Genomic DNA, 25,932 nt, shown 5'->3' with positions numbered 1-25,932 from the left:
ACGTTAAGGAACTGCACCGCGAGAAAAGCACCATTTCAAAGGGGCTTGACTACCAGAAAATGGTAGTCACTGGTTTGACTGCAGTCAATGGTTTGACTACCAGAAAACGGTGGTCAAAATGAACGTGAATTTTCAAAGTGCTACGATCATCTCCAATTCAACCTCAGTCCAACTGAAGGAAGAGAAACAGTGATGCTATTTACACAGGTAAGCTCCAGCTTGTACGTCGTCCTCTAGCAGAGAAGTCTGAAAGCACGTTACAACAAACCCGCAAGAAAAGCCACGTCCATTTTGTAACCTATAATTTTTAAATATAACATTTTATTGCTTAGATGGTTTGATACAGAACAACTTTTACTTTTTATTTTGAATTTGGAAGTACTGTACAACTGAATAAAAAGAGGAATAAAAGTACCAAAACAAATGTGTGATTCTCTGTTCATGTGGCATAAACCAGTCTTGTACACAATTCGTAGCAGCAGTTTAAGTTCCCTTTAGAAAAATATGAATTCTACACATTTATTACTGTTTCCTGCATGGGATGAAATCACTAGGATTAAACTTCCTTCGTGGAGAGAGAGAAGAGAAAGGAGACACACAGAGAGGAGAGAGAAGATGATGAATCATTCTGAAAATGGAATCAGACTGTCACATAGCCCCCAAGAGTTATTTCACAACAGCCTCAAACAAGGTTCTCTCTTTTTTTTTTTTCTTTTTCCTTTGTTTATTTTTTTTTGCGCTTTCACAGTCAAGTGCTTAATGTAGTGATTGAATTATCTCAATGTTAAGTCCATTGCAACTCAGGCAAAAGAATTTCAGAAGATCCTTTTTTTTGTTTGTTTGTTTGTTTTTTGTAAAAGCCCTGAGAGAGGAAAAAAAATAAAAAGATTCAAACAAAAATCATATAGAGACAAATTAGCTGAACATGCAAACTAAAGCCTAAGATTCACCCATAGTTTAAACACATTATGAATTTCACAGTTTAATATTGGGGGAGGAGGGGAAACAAAAAAACCCAACAACAGCAACGGTTCTCAGTCAAACTCAACTAATAAAAATGTCAATAAAATGTGGCAAGATCTTATACTCTACTAGGATATAGATAAAGGCTAAATAAAGCTTTAAATCAATAGTGATTATTGCTAGCAGATGTCCCGGCAGGCTGCTGGGAATTAATTACTTGCTACATTGTTCTGCAGCATATAGTTTAGTAATGGCTTCTCCCCCACAGTATTGCGCAGTTTAGTGTGGAGAGTTGCAAAAAAACCAAAACCAAAACAAAAAAAACCAAAACGACGAAAACCAAAAAATACCCAAAATAATAATAATAATAATTATTATAATTATAATAGTAATAACAATTTAAGGGATGCGTGAACTGGTTTTAATTAAGTAGAATGCACCTGGGTAGTTTCAAATGAATCATTGGTTGTGACTGATTTATCTATATCTGGCGTTAGCTTTGTTTCTGAACTGGTTCAAACATCCCTATTTAAAAAAAAAACCAACAAAAAAAAAATAGAAATCACATATACCTCAACCATTTTTTTTTTATTCTATTTGCAAGAATATTACTCGAGAACGTTTCTCTTCCTTTGAATTCTGGACAGTGAGATTTCAGTCTCCAGAAATTTTCGGAGAATTTTTAATATAGATATAGATATATATAGATATATATATATTATATAATATAGACTGGGTCCGAGGCCCACTTCCTCCATGTCTGGTGAGAGCAGGAAAAGCGATTCTGCGGGGCGGGGGAAGGAGGGAAGGCGGGAGGGAGGGTCACAGTGCGGGCTGGGCTGGGCTGGGCTGGGGGGCTGCGGCGGTGGAATAGCACAGTGAGGCTCCGGCAATGCTATTATGGCTCTGTCTGTCCCAGAGGTCATGACTGAAGGACAATTAACAAACAACAATAAGGACAACAACAACAAGGACAACAAAAATGCTGGGCACTCCTAAAAATGCGCAGCTACAGTAGGATACATTTCGCTTAACCCCTTCAATATTGGTGGCTGGAGTGTCACCTGTTGCCGGCAACAGGAGCCATAGGGAGAAATCCCAGCTGCCAGCATTAAAGGGGTTAAATTATTGATATGAAATTTAGACACACACCTCAAGTCTTCAAGCATCAACCCCAAAATCTCAGGAAGAATTTTTTTTAATTTATTTTATTTATTTTTAACATGTCTTATATCTGTAGTTTTATTACCAGTAGTATTTTCTTGCTCTAGAACATGACAGTAGCAAGATGACGGTAAGGCTCGCATTTCTCTCTTGCTTACTTTCAACTGGAAGACGGAATAACTTTGCTCTTGAAGTAACATACGCTGTCACCGATGTGATTGCAACAAGACTAACCTAGTACTCGCAGTGCCTTTCTTGTGCACTTGGAGGGGCCTTACACGGCCCCGTTCTCGCACACTTCTCCCCCCAACACACACGCACGCACACGCACCCACACGCACGCACACGCACCCCACCACGAGTGAGATGTTCGCCTGTACAGGTGTGATGATACCTCGCTGGCCTCCATTTGACTCTCCGGTCAGAGGAAAGGTTTCATTTAAAGTACAGTAGAAGAGCTGCAACATAAGAAGAGGAGCTGGTGAAAGCGTTAAGTCAAAAACATTTCGAGAGGGGATCCAAGCTGCGTTACGCATCTGCGTGGGCAAATATTGCCCATTGGTTTCTGCTGACTGCAGAGACAAGCGAACTGATGGATTTACAAAATAATAATAAAATAATAATAACAATAATATACTGAAGCAAATCAAACATATATAACAGCGGGTGCATAATTTCCATAGGTTACGTTGCTATGTAACTCTTCTCTGCATACACACTCAGTCCACGACGGCCAGAAAACACCCCCTAGGATTTAGAAGACCATTTCTAATGCTGAAAAGTGGAAACAAGCGTGAGGTTGGAATTCGTTGTGTTTCCCGCTTTTGGCTTGAACCACTTTGAACACCTTCAACTGCCACGTTGTTCAGGCCTGGAACAGGCTTAATGCTCCACCATGTGGCAAATGCAAGAACATCTACTGAGAAAAAACAATAAATCAACATCTCATCTGCATTTCCTCTGACTATTTCATATGAAATTCACATAAGTTTTCTTCCAGTTATTGGCTGTGGTATCCAAGGGCCTCCCACCCCACTGCCCCCATTTCCAGCTCAGAGAACAAACACAGCGACTATCACAGATATACAAGAACAAGCTCACGCACACCAATACAAAAGGTAACATTAATGCTTAAATGAAAAAGGTCCTCTCCAAATAATTCATTAAAATATTAAAAAAAAATCATTTTTGAAAAAAATCTATGATACCAAAAGATCTAATAAAGTAGTAAGGCACTCAAATCAGTATATACTGTAGTCTCTTGCATTATTATACTGAAAGGCATATGGCACCGCGTCCAGTCTGCCATACTCTCCCCACAGCTGTAGGTCGCTCTTCCAAAAACAAAGACTCCAGAAACCTTGCTCTGCTGGCTTCAGCTTGCGTGCTGGGACGGGTCCAACCTCCTAGCAAGTCATTCAACCCCCAAGAGCTGAGGTGCACTGTCTGCAGAGGCAAGGATGTGATTCATGGGAGACTTTTTGTTGTGCATCTCCAGCAAGTCTTGAATGAAACCTGAGGGCCTCTCATGCTCGGAGCTACCCCGAGGTTCCTGGTCTTTTGCTGTCTGTTTCTGTGCACTCTTGGTGGGCTCCGCGAGGCAGGTGCCGGCTCCTCGCCCGCTCAGCCTCTCCTCTCTGCAGGGGGAGTCCTTGGCCGTGCCAGCCAAGGACTCTTTCCGGCTTCCCATGAGTGATGTATGGCTACCGACACCCCCCGCGGAGTCACACTCATTTTCTGAGATGGGGTTGGTGCCACTGTGGCTAGACTCATTTTCACTGTCTTCTCCACACCTCGACTGGGTCTCCTCCTTGTCGCTCTCCTTCCCATGGTTTCGGGCATTTTTGACTTTCTGGTGTATGCGCTGGTGACGAACCAGGCTGTGTTTCAGAGTGAAGGTCCGTTCACAGGTTTGACACTTGTACGGTCTCTCACCTAGAAGACAATTAAAATACAAAGTCAGCCGTAAGGTCACAAACGCACCTCCCTCTTGTTTCGAGCAGTGTAAGATGCTCTGCGCTTTGGAAATTCAGTACCTATATCAAACATGGATGTCACATTTATGCAGATTTTTTGCTTCTATACTAGCAAACTAGCTGATGGCATGCAAACAGGAATACAGATAAATCCCTTGGGGCACAAATGAAAAACCAAAACTAAGTGTCTTGAGATTTCTACAAGCGTGGTATGGTCCTGCACTAAGGAGGGAGGAAGACCATAAGCCCTGGGCGCTCATTAGCATCCTGTCTAATTTAGTCAGCAACTTTTCTGGAAGAAGTTTGCAGTCGTCCTCTGGAGCTCAAAAGCCTTTGTGAACCAGCTCACCACGGGGGCTCCCTGCTGCAGGTCAGCCCCTGATAGACACGGGGAGAGAGGACTTGAGATGGAAGGATGAGGATACTGCCCAGGTAACTCATCAACAGTGCTTAAAACCTGAACCAAACAGCACATGAAAAAACATCTCCCTCTCTCTTAGATGCTGACAGATGGGCAAGCACGAAATGTGCAAGTTAATCACCGAAGTCGAAGAGAAGCTGTCAGGAATTACCCTTGCCACAACAGCCCCTCCTCTTTCTGTGAAGAAGATGACAGTATCACCACGTTTTAAAACGGACACAGAGCAGCTAAAGGACCTAGACTTGTCCGGCATTCATGGGACACAGGAGGTGTCTGTTAGAGGTGATCAAAATTTACTGACCAGGTTAAAAATGCCTGCCTCGGGATGTGATTTACAGAGCTGCTGGTGTTCCTCAGCCCACTGGTGCTTTAGGACAAGAGTGACATGTGAAAGCCCCTGAAAAACCTCTTCACACCCATTCCAGAAATGCTACTTGGAAGACAAAATTCTTCCTCTTATTTTGCAATCTTAAACCGCAGAGCAGCTGCAGGCATCCTCTGCTGTAATCAACAGGTAGTCTACTCCGATCTCAGAGCTGCTTTTTGCACCTGAAATGCTTGAATACTTTCCTAAGCATGAGCTCATCAGAAAACAAAGCAACCACAGCCCCACAGACAAAATTCCCCCTAAGTCCCAACCAAGCACAGTGCCCCAACGTGCTGTTGGCCCTGAAGAACCCAAGGTCCCACCCTGACCACTTCATTCTCTCTTACTGATTGCACCTATTAAAGATTTTTCAGTGCTGCAATGCCATCAAGACACCATCTTGTGCCAATGAGCATACAGAACAAGACACTTGCGGCTCATTTCTCACTTGTAATAATGCTTGCAATCATTAAAAGAAAACCAATTACAAACTTGAGGTGGCTGGCTGAAATGTGCAAGTAGGTCCTGCTGTTCCTGGGAAGCCTGACGCTTCTTAGAAACATTTCTCTCTGGTGCCCTGCTTAGGCATCTGCTATCAAGGGAGGGCATGGCTCCCCGGGAGCATTTTTGGCCGACAGCCTTTGCCCATCCAGCATTCGGCTGTGGCTGATGCAGTGCCGTGGCTCACCCTGTGCTTGGGCAGGCGGCACCAGAGCACCCCACAGCTATTTTGCTGGGAAGCAGCCTGCACGGGGAGAATGAAACATTTCCAGCCTGATTGCCATTCAGTAGGTAGGCAGAGGTTTCTTGCACACTTCAGCATGTCCCAAATGCTCCTCTTCTGAGTAAAGAAATTCCCAAACCTTACAGTTATCTTTAAAAAACCCCACATACTAAAACCAAAGTATAAGCAATATTACAACCTGACAGTATTTTGTCAGTATAGCTGAACAAGTGGGAAGGAGAGAAGGAGGAGGAGAGTCAACCCGCAGTATTGAGGCAAAATCCTCAGTTGAAAATGTGTTGATTTAACAGTGAGGATAGGTGGTATTTACATTTATTAAATTTGAAGAAAGCACTGATCCAGGTTCCTATTCAACACCTATTCTATGTTATAACATCCTCCAGTGTCAAAGAGAGAAACAACTGGGGGAAAAAAAGAGTACTGACAAGGCCTGCATTGCTCAGCATGTAATGAAAAGAATTAAAACATACGGTATGGTACTCTCCACGGGCACATACCAGTGTATCATTTGGGGGTAAAGCTCAGTACTTTACATATTAGCATCTTTCCAAGACTTCCTAATTTAGTATGAAAATAGGCACAAGAATGGGACCCATCCCCTGTTTCACTTGTGGCCCAATGCCAGAAGAAAACAGGTCAGTTTTGCACTCAAAAGGTCAATATTTATGACTCAGAAGGGTAAAAAGTTTGGTTAGGGCACTTGTCTTTGGTGTAGTTTATTAAACATCACGGTCAATTACAGCACAAATATTTTGTTAATCATTAAGATCTTGTCTTCAGCAGAGAACACCTTCAAAAAATACAAAATGTCAAAATGCACCAGTTTTCCCATGTCAGAGCAGCTTGCTGACAGGTAAAATGCATCATTAATAAGGATGCATTAATAAGGATGAATGATTAATTCACCTCTGCGCTGGCTCACGGCTTCATCTCCTTTGCATGGTACTGCTGCAAACCGTGTATTGCATAAAGTGATCCCACATATTTTAACTGCTGAGCCAATTCATCGGACAAGCATTTTACTACCTGTGTTCTACCTTCCCTGCCCAAGCCTGAATGAAGAGCAGGGTGCCCACTGTAGCTTTGCCTTTCACTCAAGCAGCAGGTCACGCAGATCACCAGCACATTACCCATACCAGGCTTAGATAATCAGACAAAACCAGACTCTCTCTCTCTCTCTCTCAACTTTCACTCAGAGATGAAATCTTATCATATACTGCCAGGTTTCTCCACTGCTTGTCAAAATACCCGAAAGAGGTAGAGCCACACGCACATGACAAGAAGGGATTCAGAAGCTGGACAGAACAAGTGCCCAGGGATCTCCATACTTGCCCTCACCTCTAAACTCTGCAAGGAAACATGGGGAAAAACAGTTTGGGAATTGAAGATAAGGCAGTGCTGACTGTTCCCGCTCCCTCAATAGGCTTTGTATGCAGCACAGGGGATTGGGGTAGAGAAGACACCTTGCAGATACCTGTAGGACTAAAAGCAGTGTCTCCAACCTCAAGCGCTAGCAGCAATCGTGCACCTACAAAGCAGATGCCTCGGTCTGGTGGCAGACCTGCTCGTAATCTGTTCTGCCCTCAAGTCTCTTCTTACCTGTATGAGACCGCATATGTCGCGTCAGATCTTGCAGAGACCAGAAACGCTTGTTGCACACAGTACAGACTTTCTTTCTTTTGTCTGCTTTTGCAGTACTCTTAGCCCCATCAGTCTTTGGTTTTTTGTCATCACTGCTCTTCTCAGTGGACTTTCTCTCTGTGCCTTCCCCCTCAGAGACACTTTCGCTCTCTTCATTCTCCTTTCCTGTTGCCTCACAGTCCACAGGAGACTCCACTACCTTCAAGTCCATCGGAGACTCTTCCTGCTCAAGACCAGAGTCCTGCATCGAGGGAGCTCCTGCATCATCCTGAATGCTTTTGCTTTCATCCTCACTGCTCCTTTCATCCTTTCTGTCCTCACGAGTGTGGGCCTTTTTGTGACGGCTAAGAGTGCCAGCAAATTTGAAGGTTTTGCCACAAATGTCACAGGCATGTTTCCTTTCAGTCTGAGAACTCCTGCCTGCACTCTGGTCACTCTCTGCCAGCTTGAAGTCCATTAATTTGCTGGCAAAATTGAGGTCAAGACTTTTGTTACTTACAGAATCTTCCTCAGGGCCCTCTTCATATCCATCCGCTTTTTCTTCGGCATCCTCTTCTGCCAGAGGGGAGTCAGCCTTTTGCTCCTCCTTGGGGCCACACTCACTCTCTGGTAGCTCTGTTATTTCCTCTGGCTGTTCCTTCTCGCAGGAGGTCAGGTCCAAGACTTCGTTGCCTGTAGCTAGTGTCTCCGCATCAGACTGGCTGTCTGCAAGCAAACAGAGAGAAACTTTCAGTGGGATGCTCTCTGCTAATTCACAACTACCAGCGGTAAGGCTGCACACGGACCCACGAGCGTTGCTTCTGATCAAGTGTCCCAAGATCTGTTTCTCTTATCTGTGACCCAGGCCAGTAACTTACAGCCGAAAAGAGATCAAAACACCATAGAACCCAATTAACAAGATGATTAAAATTCTGTAACCAAGTGCTTTCTTTTCTAAAATACACTCACTTTCTTGGCAGTTTCTTGAAGTCACTTTTAATATAATCTCTTTTACCAGAGAACGCAAAATGCTGAGACACCAAAGAAGAGTCGAGATCACTACTATTACAAATACATCGTACCAGAGACACATGGATGTATTATTTAGAATATTTCCTGTATGAAATTTGGATATAGATAGAAGTAATACACAACCACATATTAATCAAACTAACTTATAAACTATAAGTAGCGGGAAACGCTTTTCAAAGGGAATGTAAAGGCCTCATGCAGCCAACTGGTACAATTAAATGTTAAAGGTTAGCACAGACAATAAGAGAAGTCAGTTTAAAAAGTCGGGTATGCGTCATATAAGCAAAAGATGCAAAAGTTAGTCCACATGTGGGTTGTTGACACACACTCTTTGTTACATTGATACCACCTGGAACCAAAACATAAAAGCCAAGATGCAGTAACAGAAACAACAGCATCCTTCGTTGTTTCACAGTTCCCCCAACAAGAAGGCAAAAGCCACCTAAGACATCCACCTTAATGACCTCCTCTGCTTCCTTATCAGTTTGTAGCATTAACATTGCTGAAGACATAACGTGTCGAAAAAAATAAAACAGATAAGGCGCTTAAGGAGAACAAAGGGCTGGAGCTGTAGCCCTTCCAAGCTCTATACAAATAGTGTATGTGTAAATAGGAAACAAGCTGGACTGGATCTGGAGGCCAAAGCCGACGATGATGCACGGCATGTAACTGCATCCCCCGTGCCACTTTCCAGCAACCGTTCCAGGACACGAACTTAGCAAGCTGTGCTTTCTGAAAGTTGAAACTTTCCTTACCTTAAGTCCTCCCGCCCAGCCCCTTCTTGTTGACAGCATGCAGCCAAGGGAGCGCACAACCTAACACGCATTTCAGCATTCATCTGCAAGCCTGATCGCTGCTGAGTAACTACAGGGATTTAGAAACTCTAGCAGAGCAGTTTAAGTTCTCCATTTGACAAAGTACAACATGTGCTTGTCTCCGAATTGCCTAGATTTCCTATTACAGGCTTTTTTCATAAGCAAGGAGTAATGACAGAAGATAAGAAGATAGTTCCCAGGCACTTAGTACTTCGAATGCAGCATAACTTGCATTGACCCCATCTCCTTGCCCAAATGATAATAAAAGGCCATTAAACAAATGTCAAAGCTAAGCAGCATTTCCAGTAATTATGAAAAATCATTTAATAGAGCGTAATCCTCAATACACTTTTTCTTGGGGGGGGTGAAAGGGGGAGAAGTGACCTGTCAAAAAGATAATCGCACCTTTTAATCAAAACAGATCCGTTTACATAGATAGTGGATTACACAAAAGCTTTCCACAAAGTTCATTGCTCATCTAATTATCTGCTCATTAAAACACACAACTGAGCCATAATCTGTGTATAATGCTAGAGAATTTGAGAATGTGGGCATCTGAAAACAAAAGTCACCTATAAGTGCCCTACGAATCTGCATTTGAATTTTTGTGTTTTGCGTCATTGCTTATGTCTTGGCTATATTAAGGCAAAAAGGAATAAAAAAAGAAAGCTATTATAAACAAAAAGAGGTAATTCCTAACGTTCGAGCTGAAATGCCGATGCATAATAATTAAGGAGAAGCACTGCTCTGCAACCCAGAGAAATGGGAGCCAGGCATGTATGAGAAGCCGGGCCCACGCACGGTGCTCCTGGATGCAAGGCAGGTAGCTGAGTCTTGCAGCTGCTGGCGCAGGCAAGAGAGAGAGCCCAGAAGCCAAATCCAGGCTGTATCTGCACAGGGGATACGTTTAAAAAGGAATCACGGCTATGGGTTCCTGCCTGCCACCTTCTTCCACATGCTGCATCTGGGGGCAGGACGAGCATACCTGGCTCTCATTGGCAGCACCTCACCTTGGCCCGAGAGTGGGGATGAAAGGAAGGATTAATGGCAACCGATGTGACTCCCCGCTGCTACTGAAAGGGTCCTTGTCCTTCCCTGGACACCCACTCCCACCCCAGCCCTTGCACAGCCCTAACATTCACACAGCTGCGCAGTGACCGGGGCCTTTTTCACCAGAGCATGGGTTTATGTTGGACTGAAATGACCCTGTAATCACCGCTCCCTTTAGGCTAAGGGCAGGAGGGAGGGGAAACAATAGGGAAGAGGAGTTTCCTCCCCAGCAGCCTTTGGTTGCTACCATCACAAAGATGTATCTGTGGATGATGGATGAAGAGACAAAACTGGAGTGGCAAAGTGGGTGTGAGGCACAAAGACCTTGAAGCGACACCAACAGAAAGCACCTAAAGCGGCTGCCGTACCCCCGCCGTCGGTGCTCGTCCTCAGCAAGGTAGGGGGCACCTCCTGGCAGGCGTGGGCCACCCGGTCCCATCAGGAACCGCTCCCCTGGGGGGACATGTGTTAGGCCAAAACAAGACTGCAAGCACAGCACGGAGGGGGTTCATTAGGGAGTGGGGCAGGAAACCATGTGAGCTCTGTTAGGATGGAGAGGAGCGAAGAGCACGAGGAGACCGAGATGGAAGGAGCTCCTCTTTTACTGTACCAAGAGAGATGTTTTATAATTCTTTGCTTACCAAACAGGAGACAGTGGGTGCAGAATAAGCTGTTTTTTCAACAGGAAATATCAGGACCAAAGTGAACAATGGGAATATATACCAGTAGCTCTCAAGTAAGAGAAAACCAAAACCAAAACATTTTAAAACACTCAAATGCAAAAGCCACAATTTTTATGTTCAACATGTTGTACATCATGCATGATTTTCCGCTTTTCCCTTATTTTTCCCTAACTTTTTCTTGTTCTGCTTTCCGTATTTCCAAATATATATATATTTTTTTCTTTCTTATAGTATAGTCACCCTTCAATGAATCGCACCTGAACTCTATCTCCTTTTTTCCTCTCCTCTGTGCCCAGAGCCCCTTCCCAGCTGTTACGCTGTTCTTGCGTGGCTGGCCCATAATTACATTTTCCTGTGCATGAGAGAGACACTCCAAGGGATAGGTGGTCCACAGATAAGCGACATTGCCTTACTAGCAGAGGCAAACTGATGAGGTCAACATCAAGAAAAACAAATGCAAAGTTTAAACAATGTGCCTTGAAGAAGGGGACAGACCACTTCAGACCCCGGGAGCATGGATGCACACAGGCTTTCTCTTCCGAAGCTGGCATGCCACCCCTGAATGAACACATTCAAAACTCAGGTAAGGACATAGCCAAGAACGTGCTGACACGTGTACGTGCTTGTGTGAGCGCTCCTCCTCCTTACCTGCACAAACCAGACCTGCCATTTTCATTGTCGAGAAAGAGTTTCACAGGCCCCTTATGAAACTTCATGCATATCGTAAAGCAGCAGCTCCCGACTAGTCGAGCTGCTCTGTGGTTACCCCCAACCTGCGTGGTTCGTTTCACAGCTAGTGAAAAAGCGAGCTGCTCTGCACAAACCCCGGCTGTTTGGGGATGGGTGAGAATCAGCCCGGCTCTGCTGCAGCCAAACTGGAAGAGCAGCAGGGGAGCGGTGAAGGTGTGTGGGAGACACGACAGTTGTGATCACAGCCTTGTCAGGTCTGCTGCGGGATTTCTCCCGCAGTGCAAGGGATGGCTGCAAGGTAGTCTCGCACTGGCAGATGCTCCATCCACTCCAGCAGAGGTTAGGCTTGGCCTACACTACTGATTTTTCCCCGCTTGCATGCTGACCTGCAGCAACAGAAAACCTTGCTGGCTATGCAACTCCAACAGGCTTGTACCGTACACAAGGAGGAGGATTTTGACCGAGCATTCAGATCTGGGCAAACATTCCTCCAACAAGGCTGAGCTCCTCTCAGACGGGTAATTCCCATTTCCAGAATTTTGCTGATTTACAGTGCAGAGCAGCTGCCTGCATCCAGGTGGTGAGGAATGCAAGGTGCACAGGAAAGGCCTGCTGTTTCTTTCACCCCTTTCTCATCTTTCACTTACTAAGGCTGTAAAATGCTTTCCGGTCCATTTGTTATCCCACAGATATTTACACTCGGTGAGTCAAGAGGACAAGAGCAGAGAGGTCCACTTGCCAAGGCTCCCACCCACCACCACTTCTTCAGCAACCGTGGGAGCAGAATACATTACCTTGTCATGGACAACCAGAGTTTGTGTCACTCCTCCGAAGCAAGGATAAGGAGGTGACACTATTTGATGATGTCAATTCTGACACTGGAGTCAAAGAACATGGGCAAGGTAAGGGAGAGAGAGGAGATGAGCAGGGAGGTAAGGACGCATGGAGGAAGGCAACACGAGGCAACCACCGGTAGCTCAGCTGCCTTGTCAGCTCCTGGGAAAAAATGAACTTCTCAGGAGATATATTCATAAGCAAAACCTCAAGGACTCCATCTGAGAATCCAAAAACTTTTCCGCTTGCATGAAAGAAACCACTATATAGTTGTAGCCAAAATCATTTTTCCTTCCAACTGCGGAAAGAAAAGACTGTTTTCCTGAAGTCTATTTACAATTCAAGTTGCAGTTTTCAGTCAGCCCAGTCAGAAGAGTCCGCTTAATCTTTTATTGGTGGCAAGAAAGAAAGAGAAAGACAAGTAAACTGCTTTCCTGCATACACGAACCAAATTATCAAGGGAGACACTGAATGTGGAAAGTTTCACATAAAAGAACAGATATAGATCAAGGTGGGGAGGTTGCTGGTTTGAATCTGTTTTCCCGTGATTTTCTTTTTTCCTGGAACTAAGATGGAATAGAGAGTAGAGCCTGAGACGCTAAGAAGTTATTAGATAAAACAAGGTGTTATAAGGGAAACTATTTTGTGACTTTAAAGCAAATGTTTATTGCCAAACATTCCTGACATCCTGAGAGAAGTGTGAGAAAACCCATCACATAAATAATACTGAAAACTGGAGTGGACAGAGCACTGCAAATGGATGTTGTACAAGCAGTTGGCTTGTACAGTATCAGTCAGGTGAGCTGACAATTTACTATTTTCCCTACATTAACTGAAATAACCTCAGCTATTCTCATATTTTACAAAAGACGTAGCCACCACTAGGTGGTAGCAGTCTAGTAAATTTGGGATTTTTTTGGACCCACTCACACATGCTGCTTCTACTTCCACCCGCCAACTGGAGAACATCTTTCCAACCTGCAGAGTCAACTTGCAAAAATTTGGGGGTTATCTTTGTCCATTTTTACTGTAAACACTCTGAACACTAAAATTTAGCCACCTTCATTACATCACACTCACACACACAAGTTAAATATTTAATTAGCCCACAGTTGAGGGAGCTTCGGTCATATCTGCATGCCTTTTGAAATGAAAACATTCGAGATGATAGAAAAGGACTATTTACAGTAAACGAAACTGAATATATCTGAGGGAAAAGGAGGAAACCAATTCTGAAAAAAAAACCATTTTTTGCGTTTGACACAAGGTATGATCCCTCAGTACCTTCAAGAGAGCAGCTGAAGTCACCGACACAAAGAAAAGTGTTAAGGACTAGCTCTGACTACACCTACCAAGTGGAAATCTGCATTGAAGGGGCAGGGGGAAAAATCCCAGACTTTCAGCTTATGGTGAATTCCACCATTTAGCAGAAAGGCAGTTTGATGTAGAGCAGGCAATACAATGAGCAAGTTATACACCATCTCCTCAGTATCTTCCAAACAACAGCTCTAGCACTCAGGCTAATCCCCAGCAGCAAGCAACTCTTGCTTTGCCCTGAGCTGCGGCTCTGGAGCGGCTGTTAAACTTTGCCTGACACTGAAAACGCAGTTTCAAGCCCTTTGTCCTCTAGGAAATACCCACAAATGTAGTTCAGAGGTACAAACAGCTAGAACAGTTTGGAAAAACAAAAAGTCCCCCGCTATAGCCAGGGCTCACATGATTTCTGGAGGGATCACAGAGTGGCAGATATCTAGAGCAAAGATGAATTCTGCTAAATGCTAATCAGAAAATTTACTGTTGAGTATACTTACTTTGTCAATATTTGCCCAGTTAGCACAGAGCAGCTGTGTTCGACCCTCTCACATTAGGGGCAAGCCTCTTTAAGAAAGGGATCTTTCCTTAGCAAAGTCTCTTTCTGTATTACATAAGAAATAATCCCTTACCCCATTCCTAACCCACATCTCTTCTCCGTCAACTGTATTTTGTTGCAAGAAGGGAGCGTTCAGAAAGCCTTAAGGAGACAAAGGCAGGGCTGCTTTAACGTGATGAAAGTGGGCGATTCATTAAGCCGCTCCACAATTTCATTGTACGCCTCTCCGCCGGTACAGGTCTCCCCCAGTCTGACTGCTGCGAGCCGGGCAAGTTGTCCTCAGTTCGCTTCAGGTGCTTTAGAGCATTCCGTTCCTCTCCATGCAGCAAGGACATGTGCAAGCCCCATCACTTACACAGTCTCCTCGTCTCTGAATCCTATTCAAAACCACCATCCTGTTTTTGTTTTGGTTTAAAACAAGACCAAAAGAAACCCTCTATAAACTTGTTCCCAGTGACACTCTATTGAATTCCATTTCCTGCCTTACACCTCATCTTTAAGCTTCACTTCGTTTATGGCTGACCAAACATCAGCCAAGCATCTCCCTTCATTCCCTTTCCTTCTGGCGTACAGTGAAATCTGGATGATTATTCGCTTCTAAGCACAGCCCTTGCACGGGCTCTGCATGTGAGCCCCAAGCACATTACTCACCCACCTTTTAAAACCAGCACGAAAAGAGAAACGACCCCATTTTAAACTAAGCCACAGTTTCAAATTGTTAATTTACTTCCACTGATTTTGAAACCCGTTTTTCTTGGACAATGGAGGGAGACCACAAGTCCAAAGCTGTTGAATGATTTTGGACCATGATAAAACGCCACTTGGCAAAGCCAGTTACAAACACTAAGCTGTGCTATAAAGCGCACGCGGTAACAATAACAGTATAGGATCTGGGCTCCTTCCTTACTGCCTAAAGCTGCTATTTGAAGACACAAAGCATATGACAGCAAAGACAATTTCAACAGCATCTATCCCCAGCGCCTCCCAGGAGATGCTGCCAACTGCACACCTCAGCTGCATCAATGTGCTCTTTTAGGGCTGTACCGCCAGCCAGATCCGGGAACTGATCTCACGACTGCCAGTCCCTCCCCTTGCCCTTTTCATTTTTTTGGGCAGCTGGGTCAGCTCAGCTGTGGGGATGAACAGTTGGGAACAGGTCGAGCCAGTACGGCCAAGAAGTGCTTTGTGTTATCCAACCGTGGCCTGAGGCTCTGTCTGCTGGGGACAGGTCGAACCACTCCGACCAGCCCAGTGTCGGCTGCTAAGAACAACATTTACGTTCCACCAAAGTCCTACCTACGTGCCGCACCAGCGTTCATCTGAGCGGCTTTAAAAATGCTTGCCTCCTCACCCCACTGACCAGCTGAGCTGCGTTAGGATCCCTCTCACTACCAAGAAAGTGTTCAACAGACCCAAGTAGGACGTTTTAGTTTCATTCTGCTGTGAAGATCGTCAGAGGTGAGCACTTTTAGAGCCCTTTCTGCAGACTTTTGTTCTGGGAGGGGATCATGTTATAACATGAGTCTTCCTCTCTCACGCTGTAGCCATCTGTTGTCTGCATAGGCAGGATGAGCCCACGTGACACCCCAGATACGGTGCTACAGCCCTGTGAAGTTACAGGCTGTTAACATGGTAACAGGGCAACTTAGTCTCTTCGTGATAGGCAAGATCAAATCACGTCGTAACATGTCCCCAGCATGGCAGATTTTAATGCCAGACTAGTACTGAGACCTGTATTACTACATTTGAATCACTGCAAGGCAACCTGCCGTATTAAAAGAAGAAGAAAGGATGAGAGAGGCTGGCAAGACAGCAGCCTTTCCCAAACAAACCGGAGCTTGGACACGTCAGAGGAGAATCCTGCGCACACTTTTGTGCAATCTGATCAGCAGCTACTCTGAGGTTGAGAGTAACAACACATGAGTAATTTTAACTACCCTGACGTACAGAGCCAACTTCTTGCTGCTTTTACCTTTGTTACTTCAACAACTCTCCTGTGAGACCGACTCCAAGTGACACAAAGTGGCCCTTGTCTCTCCTGGAGGTGTGAACACCTTACAGCAACGGCTCCCTTGTGCAAACACTTTTCAAGCAAAGGACATGTACCACCATCTGCTGAGCTTCCTTCTTGCATCCATCCCATTTGGTCAGGATAGAAAAACCCTGAGTGACTGTGCTCACCCTTGGTTTTGTGTCAGCTTGTCCTTTCTAACTAAATGCCACTCGCCTGCCTACAACGAAGCCTTGCGTGATTCTGACCATCGATCTCCTTCGCTGCTAAACTTTCACAACAGAGCAGGCAATACAATGGCAGGTGAGCTTCAATGCAAATGGATATAAGGTAAAACATCTCTGGAAAAATAATCTAAAACGTGCCTATGTGATACTGAATGTGGTACTGGCAGGTACATTCAGGCAGGAGTTCTCGGAGCCATCGCTGACAGCTCTCCAGGATCACTGGTTTGGCCTGTAGCAGCAGCCAAACTAAAGCCAAGAAACACCAGGTACTATGAGCAAGGGTATTGAGAGCAAGACCAAGGGTGTCCCTTTGCTGCTGCATAAAGCCCTGGTGTGCCCTTGTTTCAGGTGGTGTGTGCACTTCTGGTCTCCACGCCACAGGAAGGAGATAGTCGTGTTGCAGATGGCACACAGCAAACCCGATCCAAGCGACGGGGCAACTGCCCTGCGAGGAGACACCAGAAAGGCTCAGGCTTCTAATTTTGAAGGAGAGAAGGGGGTGTTATGGTTGAGGTTTACAAATCATGAAGGCAGCTGAGAGGGCGCACACAGAACTGGAAGTCACCAAAGCCTGTAATAGTGGAACTAAGGCGGGCTCTCTGAAAGTAGTAGGGGATCAGCTGAAAACAGATTAAAAAATGGTTCCTTAAACAGCAGGTAGTGAACTGTTGGAGGCAGACGGGATCAGTGGGTTCAGAAAGCAAGCGGAGAGACTTGCAGACAGCAGGTCCATAAACAGGTAGTAGAGGGAGCAGGCAGGGATGTGCCCTCTAACACACAACCCTAATGCAGCAGTTGTGGATGCTGGTAGAGCATTAAGAGGAACAGACCACAGGAAGTGGCCAGGCCCACACGCTCACCCTAAATAGCACATCCTACCGCTACCATAGGAGACGTGAGCACTTGGCTGCATGTACCACTTAACGTGGCAGGGTGCTTCTCACATCCTTACGCTTCGCTTGCCTGCAGCATTCAGTCTGACCAAACACAACTTGGGCTTGCTATCCTGAACGGCCCAGAAAAACTGCATGTGCCACTGTGAGATCCAGCATCCTCTTCCTTAGACTGGGGGATAAGCACATTTCTCCTCAGGTAGCAGCTGACAACTCCAGGTTTATGCAAATTCTGTTAGATGTGGTAGAAAAGATAACACATTTTTGACAGGGGAAGGGCTTCTGGCCTGACACAACAAAGAAGTATGTCTATCTGTCCTTCTAATGTGTAATAAGAAACTTCTTTGGTTTTTTTCCTTTTTCCCCTTTACTGCTTGGTGATCAACTACCACATTCTGACTGCAAGCTCCTCAACAGCAGGCTCTCTCCTGAGATGTCTATCACCCATGTGAATTTGACACAACTTCCATCAAAGCCACAGGGCATCTTTCCATTGACTTCAGTGGAATCAAGTCCCATATGTTGAATAAGCAATCACTTACTTCGCCACAGGAGAAAGTTTTTCATATCTGTAATTCATTTAAATGACTAGAACAAGGGAAGGGACGGAGTGCAGGAAGAGTTAAAAGAAAAGCCAAGATCACGCAATGCAATGAGGAAAGCGGTCCTGCAAGACATCCTCGTGATGAAGAAAGAGATCGTGAGGATAGTTACTTGTAAAAGGAGATCAGCTCTTGTCGCACCTTCCACCTCACACCCAAAACCTTTTATCACCGCCCCCCCTCCCCCAGCCAGCAGCCTCTTTGATATAACATTGCGGGTATGTTTCTCACTTTAATCTTCTGCAAGTTGGTTCTGTTCTAATTAACATCTCAACCCATACAAGGGATTCCCTGCATCTCGCAGACATCTCAGGCGCTGTTTCCTTCTCTTAGTTTTCTTCCAGTGTCAACACAAGTTTTCAGAAGCATCAAGGCACTGCTTTTTGTAGGCTTTCAAGTCACTCTTTCTTTTTAGATGCCTGATAAGTCAACCATAAATTCATGGTTACAAATACCACCAGTTTCTGCACTTTTATTTGGCTTCATTCACAATGCAAATACAAAACAGAACTTCAAAGTTGAGCAGAAATCCTTTTGCTTCATGATAGCCCAATTCCTTTCCACATTTCTTTTCAAGCATGCAATGACAGGATTAGCTGGGGATTAATTACTTGAAACTCAACCTGCATCTCAGGTCACAATTTTCTCATATTTTCAGCCTTTAAAACCTTCATATCAACCAAATATTTGTCAGAGAGACCAATACTTACAACAGATAAGTTATTCTTCTTTCCACACAAACGTCCTAGTTGGAGGTCTCAAAACCCAAACAAAAATCCTGCTTACTGTGCAAACTCCAATCCTCCCACCCCAGGTTACAGTCCTATGCCCAAATGGAAATCAGACTGCTTTCCAAAAACGTCACCTTTACAGGCACAAAAAAGATAATTCAAAAAAGCAGTATTCTATGCTTCCTGTATTGTTCCTTAAAGGCAACTGCTCTTCTGATAAAATATACTTACTGGAGGGTAACCTAAACAGTCAGTTTACATGCAATGTGATTTGATTTTTTATTAACTTTTCCCATAAGAATGGTCATGGCCTGAATTAAAATACATCTGTGCCTACATATTGACTCAGAACCGACTGTAAAATTTCGTTAGCAGCACAGCAGGACTTGTCTAGGCTGGACACTTCACAGCAGCCAGTCATTTGAAGGGAGTCTTTTTCAATATAAAGGGTCATCTAAATAATCACAGCATGTAAGAAGATCATTTCTTAATTAAGATATCTCCTGCCACTGTTGTCCTAGTGGAAACACATTATCACCACGGTAAAGACAAATGTTGCAAAGTAAAGATGTCTACAATTTCACTTTGACTTAAGTCATAAAAGCAAGGAATAAAAATGCCTCCAGTCTTTTTTTTTAATGACTTGTATCTTCCAATCAACAGGAAACATTCAGGTTCATGGGCTAGGTGTAACTGCATTCTATTTATTTATTACTTTATTTTGTTTACAGATCTTTTCTTGTCCAGTTCATTGCTGTTGTAACAGCAAAACAAAACAAAACCAGAAAACCCTCCTCTGCCATTAAATCTCACTTTCTACAAAAAATAATCTTGGGCCAAATAAGATCTGGCAGTATCACTGTGAAAATATCCTCAAGTGATTCTTTGCAAACAGATTTAGGTTATCTGTAACAAACTAATGGCCAAAAAAGACCATTATTTTAATTTTATATTGAACCTAGTCTGATGCGCATACCATAAAAGGAGCAAAATTAACTGTAACACCTGCAGGGCACATCTTACTTGCTGCTCTGAGAATTAAAAAAGTCAAGAGCAGGAGAGAAAAGGAAAAAAGAAAAGCAAACCAAGTTGAACACAGAAGGGTAAATTAAACAATAAAGACATCAAGAGAAAGTAAGTATTAAAAGCAAGTGTTCAAGCATGTTCGGACAAAACGCGGGTACTATGTTAAACACTGTATAAAACCAAGCTATGCCAAATTCCCAGTGCCCCACTCGTGAGCTTTGCATTAAAATAAAAACCGGTGAGGAAGGTGTATGCATCTTCAGGGAAATGCTTTTGAACTAAAAAACACACAGTGGTGTTGAGGCAAGAATAAGCAGGGCGAAAGCTTTCACAAGAGAGACTTTTGGTTGCGCGAGGGATGTGGGTTACTGGTAGCATGTGCATTTTTGCACTTTCACAAAATGTAAATATGATCTTGACACTGCATGGAAGGAGTCCTCCATGTTGAAATTTTATTGAACATGAAAGACACATTTGCAAAAATCTTTTCATGTCTGTATAAACACAGTAGTTTAAAACTGGTAATATATAGATACTACTTAAATGCTCAAAATTATAAACCTTTTCCTCAACCATGCATCACATTATTAGCTTAGACCACTTACACAAATTACTCCAGTAACAACTTCCCTACAAATGGATGGAGAAGAGCTAGTTGCCACTTTTTAGCTCAAATGACTGCCTTGTTTTTTTGATAGCAGCACATTACAGAAACCTAGGAGCACAGACCAGCTTGCCTGCAGTGATTCCCTATGGAGCAGATACCCAACACATGCAGTTTGGAAGCAGATAACCAGGACTCTCATCTATCCCATTCACATCAGCCTCTTGGCCCTTTCTCTCCCCAGGTCAGGGAGCAGCCATCAAGCCCAGACAATGAAGTTCCCCTTTCCTCTTTACAATAAGATTAGTGAATAGAATTTTTGCTTAACTCTTTTTAAAAAACAGAGCTATCTAACAAGTCACTGCCTGTGCAATAGGTGGGGACAGAAATGGTGCGACGCACGATGCACTGCAGATGGTCTCCATCAGAAAACCAACTCGCCCCCACCCAGAACACAAACTCAACAAACTGCTGTATCTATCACGCAGCTGCCAAACTCCTCCCATGCCACCAGCACCTGACACTCACCACAAAAACACAGGGCTCGCTCCACCTGAATGCATCCTAGCGCTTGCTTTGGCACCACCTCCCTAGCCTAAATCTCTACCTTCCTAGCTTACCTTTCCCTCTCCCTCTCCAAGTAAGCCTTGTCTGCACTGCTGCCACAGGGGAGCTGCAAACTCCCACTTCAGAAACAGAGTGCTAGTCTCACCTGAAAGGAGATGGCCCAAGGCCAGTCAAAGCTTGTGGGGTGGTCCTCCAGCAACAAGTCTCCCTCAACACTGCTCTGATGATGATTAGAAAAGAGGTCAGTATTATCATTGCCAGAGTGCACCAACTGGAATCCGATTATTGCCCCTGCCATAGTATCACCAAAAATCTTGTATCTCCACCGAGGATCAAGCCCTGCTACAGCCGCAGTTGCTTGCCTTCCTTGTGGAGATTGCAGCACAGGCTTTCTGAAAGGACAGCGTTTCCTTCCAAGCCTGGTGGTGGTAGGGGAGACAAGTTTTACCAGTATAACTCATGGCCAAGTGCATTTTCCTGTCTTCATTAAGGGTTTACACCAGTGCTGCTACCTTGGAAGTCTGCCATCAATAAGCAGGTCAAACCCCTTAGTCTGGGAAAAGCCTCTCTATTGTTTTCTGTCTCATGAACAGTTCTTCAGTAACTATATTTTTTTTTGAGAGCAGGGTGTTAGAAAACAATTGATACGAATAAAGAGCTCTCCTTCACCACTGAAAGTAAACTGTATGCTTAATAAGATGAAATAATTTGGTCTCTGTGGGCCAGAAAACAATAGCCTCACTGTTGCACTGATACCTTGCAAGTTATGTCCTCGCGTCACCCAAAGCAAACTGTAATAGGGACTCCTCCACAGTTTAGATTCCCTTTAAACCTCCTAGCTAACCTCTTTTACCTCTTCAGGTTTCCCTCTTCAGCACAGACATGAATCAGTTGCTTCAGGAAACCTCAATTTCTTCAAAAAAATGAAGCTCTCTTTTATGAGGCTGTACTCAAGTCCCCTACGTTTCTTACAAATATCCCTAACTTTTATTCTTTATGCCAGAAGTTGAGATTGCGTAACGAAGCAAACAATATCAACAACTGTGACTGACTTAAAAGGGAGCAACAGCGAGTAGAGCTTTGTCCTCTCTCTCTCTAAGCAGGATGAGAATCTACTAATTACTTTATTACCATGTAGGTGGAAAAAGGAGTGAACTTCAAATCAGCACAGCATTCAACACAGTATTTCCTTTACAGCGAAGAATGAAAAATAACCCCATACCTAGAATAAATCTCCCTCCCCAATTCCTCCTTTTGTTTACACCAGGTTTGAGATTACTTACATGGTGGCACAATATTAAAGATTCCATACACATCTCCACGCCTTAGGGCATAAGCCCACCTTTAGTTGTCTAGCACTGAGAAGAAACATTTCCTAGAGGCAAGCTACTACGTAATGCTCAGGATTATGTTTCTCACATCCTCCTTCTTTGATCTGTCAAATAAAAGCCACCACAAGAAAAAAGATGCTAAACACTGTATTATTTTATTTCCTGCCACAATTCTATACTTATTTGCTCTCATTTTTATGGATCTTTTTATCATTACTGATGCAGACAAACAGCCACTGGAAGCAGCCAAACAAACCACGTAAGGCACAATGAAATATTCAACACACACGTTCACCTTCAAGATAAGACAATAATAACAGGACACCTGAGACCAGAGTCTTTTCCCAGGTATGCTAAGTTATGGCACTGAACTCAAATGGGTTTTAGCAGTTTAATTTGCCCCCTTGATACTCAAAGGCAAAAAGATTATCCCATTACTGAAAAATTTACCACCACCACCGCTACACAACAGCAACAGCTAAGGATTTGCAAAATAACGAAGAATACCATTCAGACATCAGAGAGAGGACATGAAAGGAAGATTCGTCCATGGGGAGGCCCTTCCAGGGGATGTTCCCCTGAGGAACATCCTCAGGGGCTACAATCCACTGTGAGCACAAGGCACTCTTACCTGTGTGAGTGAGCATGTGCCGCTGCAGAGAATTTGCCCATGGAAAGACTCGAGGACAGTAAGGACAGGGGATATTTTGCAGGCAGTCTGAGTAAGCATTCTTCTTCCCTCTCAGCAGCTTATCTTCGGCAGTTTCCTTCTCATCCTCACTTGTTCCATTTCTGCTGCTTTCTTCCTTGAAATTGTCAGTGGACTGCAGAAACGGGCTAAATTTATTAGTGTCTGTGGTAGCCAGCATCTTCTCTATGCTGGCAAACTCCCCACTTGACTCCAGATCCACACCACTGCTAAGTTTAGGCTTATTTTTTGTTCCTTTCTTTCTACCTCTTTTCTTAGTCAACCCAGCATCAGCAATGGGAGACTGCTCTGGATCACACACCTGAGTCAGGTCACTGGGCAGGCTGGAGTCTCTCTGACCGGCGGTCACGATTGTCACTTTTGCTTTGGCATTCCCTGATTTGTCACACCCAGTGGAGCTGCTCACTGCCTTGGGACTGGCGTCTGCAGCCTCTGTTTTCAGCAAAGCGGGAGCAGAAGACACAGATGAAATGATCTGTGCAATGGAAGCCAGTGGTGGCAGCTCTTTAGTTACTGGAGGCTTTGGCAAGAGAGGTGGCGGTGGTGGTTTAGGTCTCAAGGGTCTCAGCAAGGCAGAATTGCCAAGAAGAGCTGGGGAAATGATCGGGACAGTCAAATGCAATGAACCTTTCAGTGGCTGGGGATGTCTGACAGCCCTGTTTTTCTCCGAGTTCCCATTGGCACCAAAAACCAAAGGACACTGCAGACAGTTATAGGCTTTATCGCTGTTCCCAGAAGCAGCCAATTCTTGATTCCTGGCTTCACATGGGACATCATCTTTATCCTTCTTCAGGGCTTTGGGGATGGACAGGTCGATAGGCTCCATGGAACAGTCGTAGGGGGACAGGGGAGAAGAGCCAAACAGGTTCTCCTGCTTCACTTGCACAGCACTCAGGTTTTTGTTCTTCTGAGAGAAATCCAACGGCTCATCAAAATCCATCGGGAAGTTGCCCGCAGGTTCAAGTTTGATGGGAACGTGAGATGACGTCCCAAGCAAGAAGCCGTTTTGTGGCTCCAGGAAAGGCGTCATGGGCTTGCGGTCCATGTAAGTGCTGTCCTCCAATAAAGGAGCATCTGTCTGACTTTCCTGGGCACTGCAGTCCACTGCTAAGATGTAATTCTCAATCTCCCTTTCTTGCACATGCAAGTGCTGCTTGAGGATATGGTGAATGCAATTTCTCTTGGCCGAAAAGGCTGTGCCACACTCCTTGCACTCAAATGGCTTCTTCTTCTGGCAGCCACTGTGCGTCCTCATGTGAATGCGGAGGGCCCGGTAATGCTTCAGGTCCTCACCACACAGCTTACACACGGTGTCTGGGGAGCAGAAGGCATCCACCATCTCTGCAGCATTGCTGGTGACATATTCGATGTTCTTCTCTATATCCTTCCTGGTCACTTTGAGGTGCTTCTTTCGCAGGTGCCTCTCGCAATTGGCTTTCACTGTGAATGGGTAGTGGCAGATTTTACAGATGTAAGGCCTCTCCCCGCTGTGCGTCCGCAGGTGCCGGATCAGCGCTGCCTTGTCAGCTGCAATGTAGTCACAGATGTTGCACTGGTATGGGGAAATACCCAAGTGAGAACGGATGTGAGCTCTCAGGACACCAGAGAAGGCAAACACCTGGTCACAGAAACGGCAGGGGTACAAAACTTTCCTCATGGTCGGGGCTTTCTTGTTTGCTGCCCCGGCAATGATGGCTTTGAGGTCTCCTTCTGTGACCTCTTGCTTGATCTTGGCTTCCATACTCAGAGGCAGGAGAGCTTCGATGATGCTGTCCTGCTCCAGTTGTGTCTTCATCTCGTGCTGAGTTAAAGGTTCTACTTTGGGTTGGAGGAGCAACTGCGAGGAAGGACTCGATTTGGCTCCTGGCTGGGGGAGGTGAGAGTTGGAGGAGGACTCCACTGAGTTCTTGATCAGCCTCAGAGGGGGAGGTGGGAGGCTTGGGCTGATGCAGCCAGGGGAGGCTTGCTGGGCACTGATAAGAGGAGGAGGTGTAGAGGTTGCGACGACTGTTCGGGGTGTTACCAAAGGCTTTGGCTTCAGCGGCGGCATATGCTTGAAAATGGACTGCACAGGGACAGAAGGTGCCTTAGAAAGTGGCGGAAGACTGATTTGAGGAGGAGCAGAAGAAGCCATCTTCAAGATCTGCTGAATGTCTGCCAGCTCAATGGCAGACTCATTGGAGATGGGTTTTACTACAATACTGCTGTCAGGCTGGATGATAAAACCCTTCTGGAAAGGCTGCAGAGAGAGGAGCTTTATGTTTTCTTTTGTAGGGGGAAGGACTGAAAATGACCCTCCCATAGAGGCAGCTTCCAGAGGAGAGAGGCTGAGCAGACCAGTGCTGCCGGGTTCCTGAGGTAGGTTGCTCTTCAGTGCTCTGAGCCGCATTTCTTGGACCTCATCTTGTGTATTGTCCTCCTGCTTGACAGGCTTGATGTCTTTGGTGTACTGTAGGCCCAAGGATGCCATGAAGGCTTTCTGGTCTGGGTTCTCGCCGGGTGGGGTCGTGGACTGTGGCTTGTGCTTGTCTTTTCCCTGATCCACCACATGAGTTTCTGTGTGCAGTTTGAGGGCTGAAAGCATGGGGAATGCCTTGTTACACATCTCGCAAATAAATCGATGGAAGTCACTGATGCACCTTCGCAAATTCGTTTCACACCAGACCTGCAAGACATGCAAAATATTTAGAATACACATCTCAAACTGGAAAGGCATCACATGCTGCTGCAAAACAAGAACAGTTCACTCTCTCTTCCACTGCCCAAGTTAAGGAGTTTAGAGCAGCTGCCACCTACGTGGCATGGAGATATTCCTGCTCCACAGCCTTTAGTCACCTAAGTGGTGTATCTGAATTAGGGGCTGATTCTCCAAAAGTTCCCTTCTATAAAGGCAAACTCCTTCAGAGGGCTATTCAGACTCTCAAATACTTTTCCATCCTGAACTTCCCTTCCAGAAAGTTCCCTCCCTTCACTGACAGGACAGGAGCCTCAGAAGACTACA

The 25,932-nt window shown here is 44.9% G+C and overlaps 1 protein-coding gene across 9 annotated transcripts in view; it reads right to left on the bottom strand.

The window, feature by feature from the left end:
• Nucleotides 1-301: 301 nt before the first annotated feature.
• RREB1 (ras responsive element binding protein 1) overlaps nt 302-25,932 on the bottom strand; it is a 127,150-nt gene continuing 101,519 nt past the window's right edge. For 8 of the 9 annotated variants that reach the window (XM_072853245.1, XM_072853248.1, XM_072853246.1 and 5 more), the window contains 3 exons: nt 22,854-25,596; nt 7,236-7,982; nt 302-4,062 (listed from right to left, as the gene is read on the bottom strand). In XM_072853245.1, the coding sequence (XP_072709346.1) occupies nt 3,542-4,062; nt 7,236-7,982; nt 22,854-25,596 (4,011 nt within the window). In that variant the 3' untranslated portion in view covers nt 302-3,541. The remainder of the gene's footprint in view (nt 4,063-7,235; nt 7,983-22,853; nt 25,597-25,932) is intronic. The other variant, XM_072853252.1, reaches the window with a different exon arrangement.

Source organism: Ciconia boyciana, chromosome 2, assembly GCF_034638445.1.
Source record: "Ciconia boyciana chromosome 2, ASM3463844v1, whole genome shotgun sequence".
Taxonomy (NCBI): domain Eukaryota; kingdom Metazoa; phylum Chordata; class Aves; order Ciconiiformes; family Ciconiidae; genus Ciconia; species Ciconia boyciana.
This window is presented reverse-complemented; position numbering and strand designations above follow the sequence as displayed.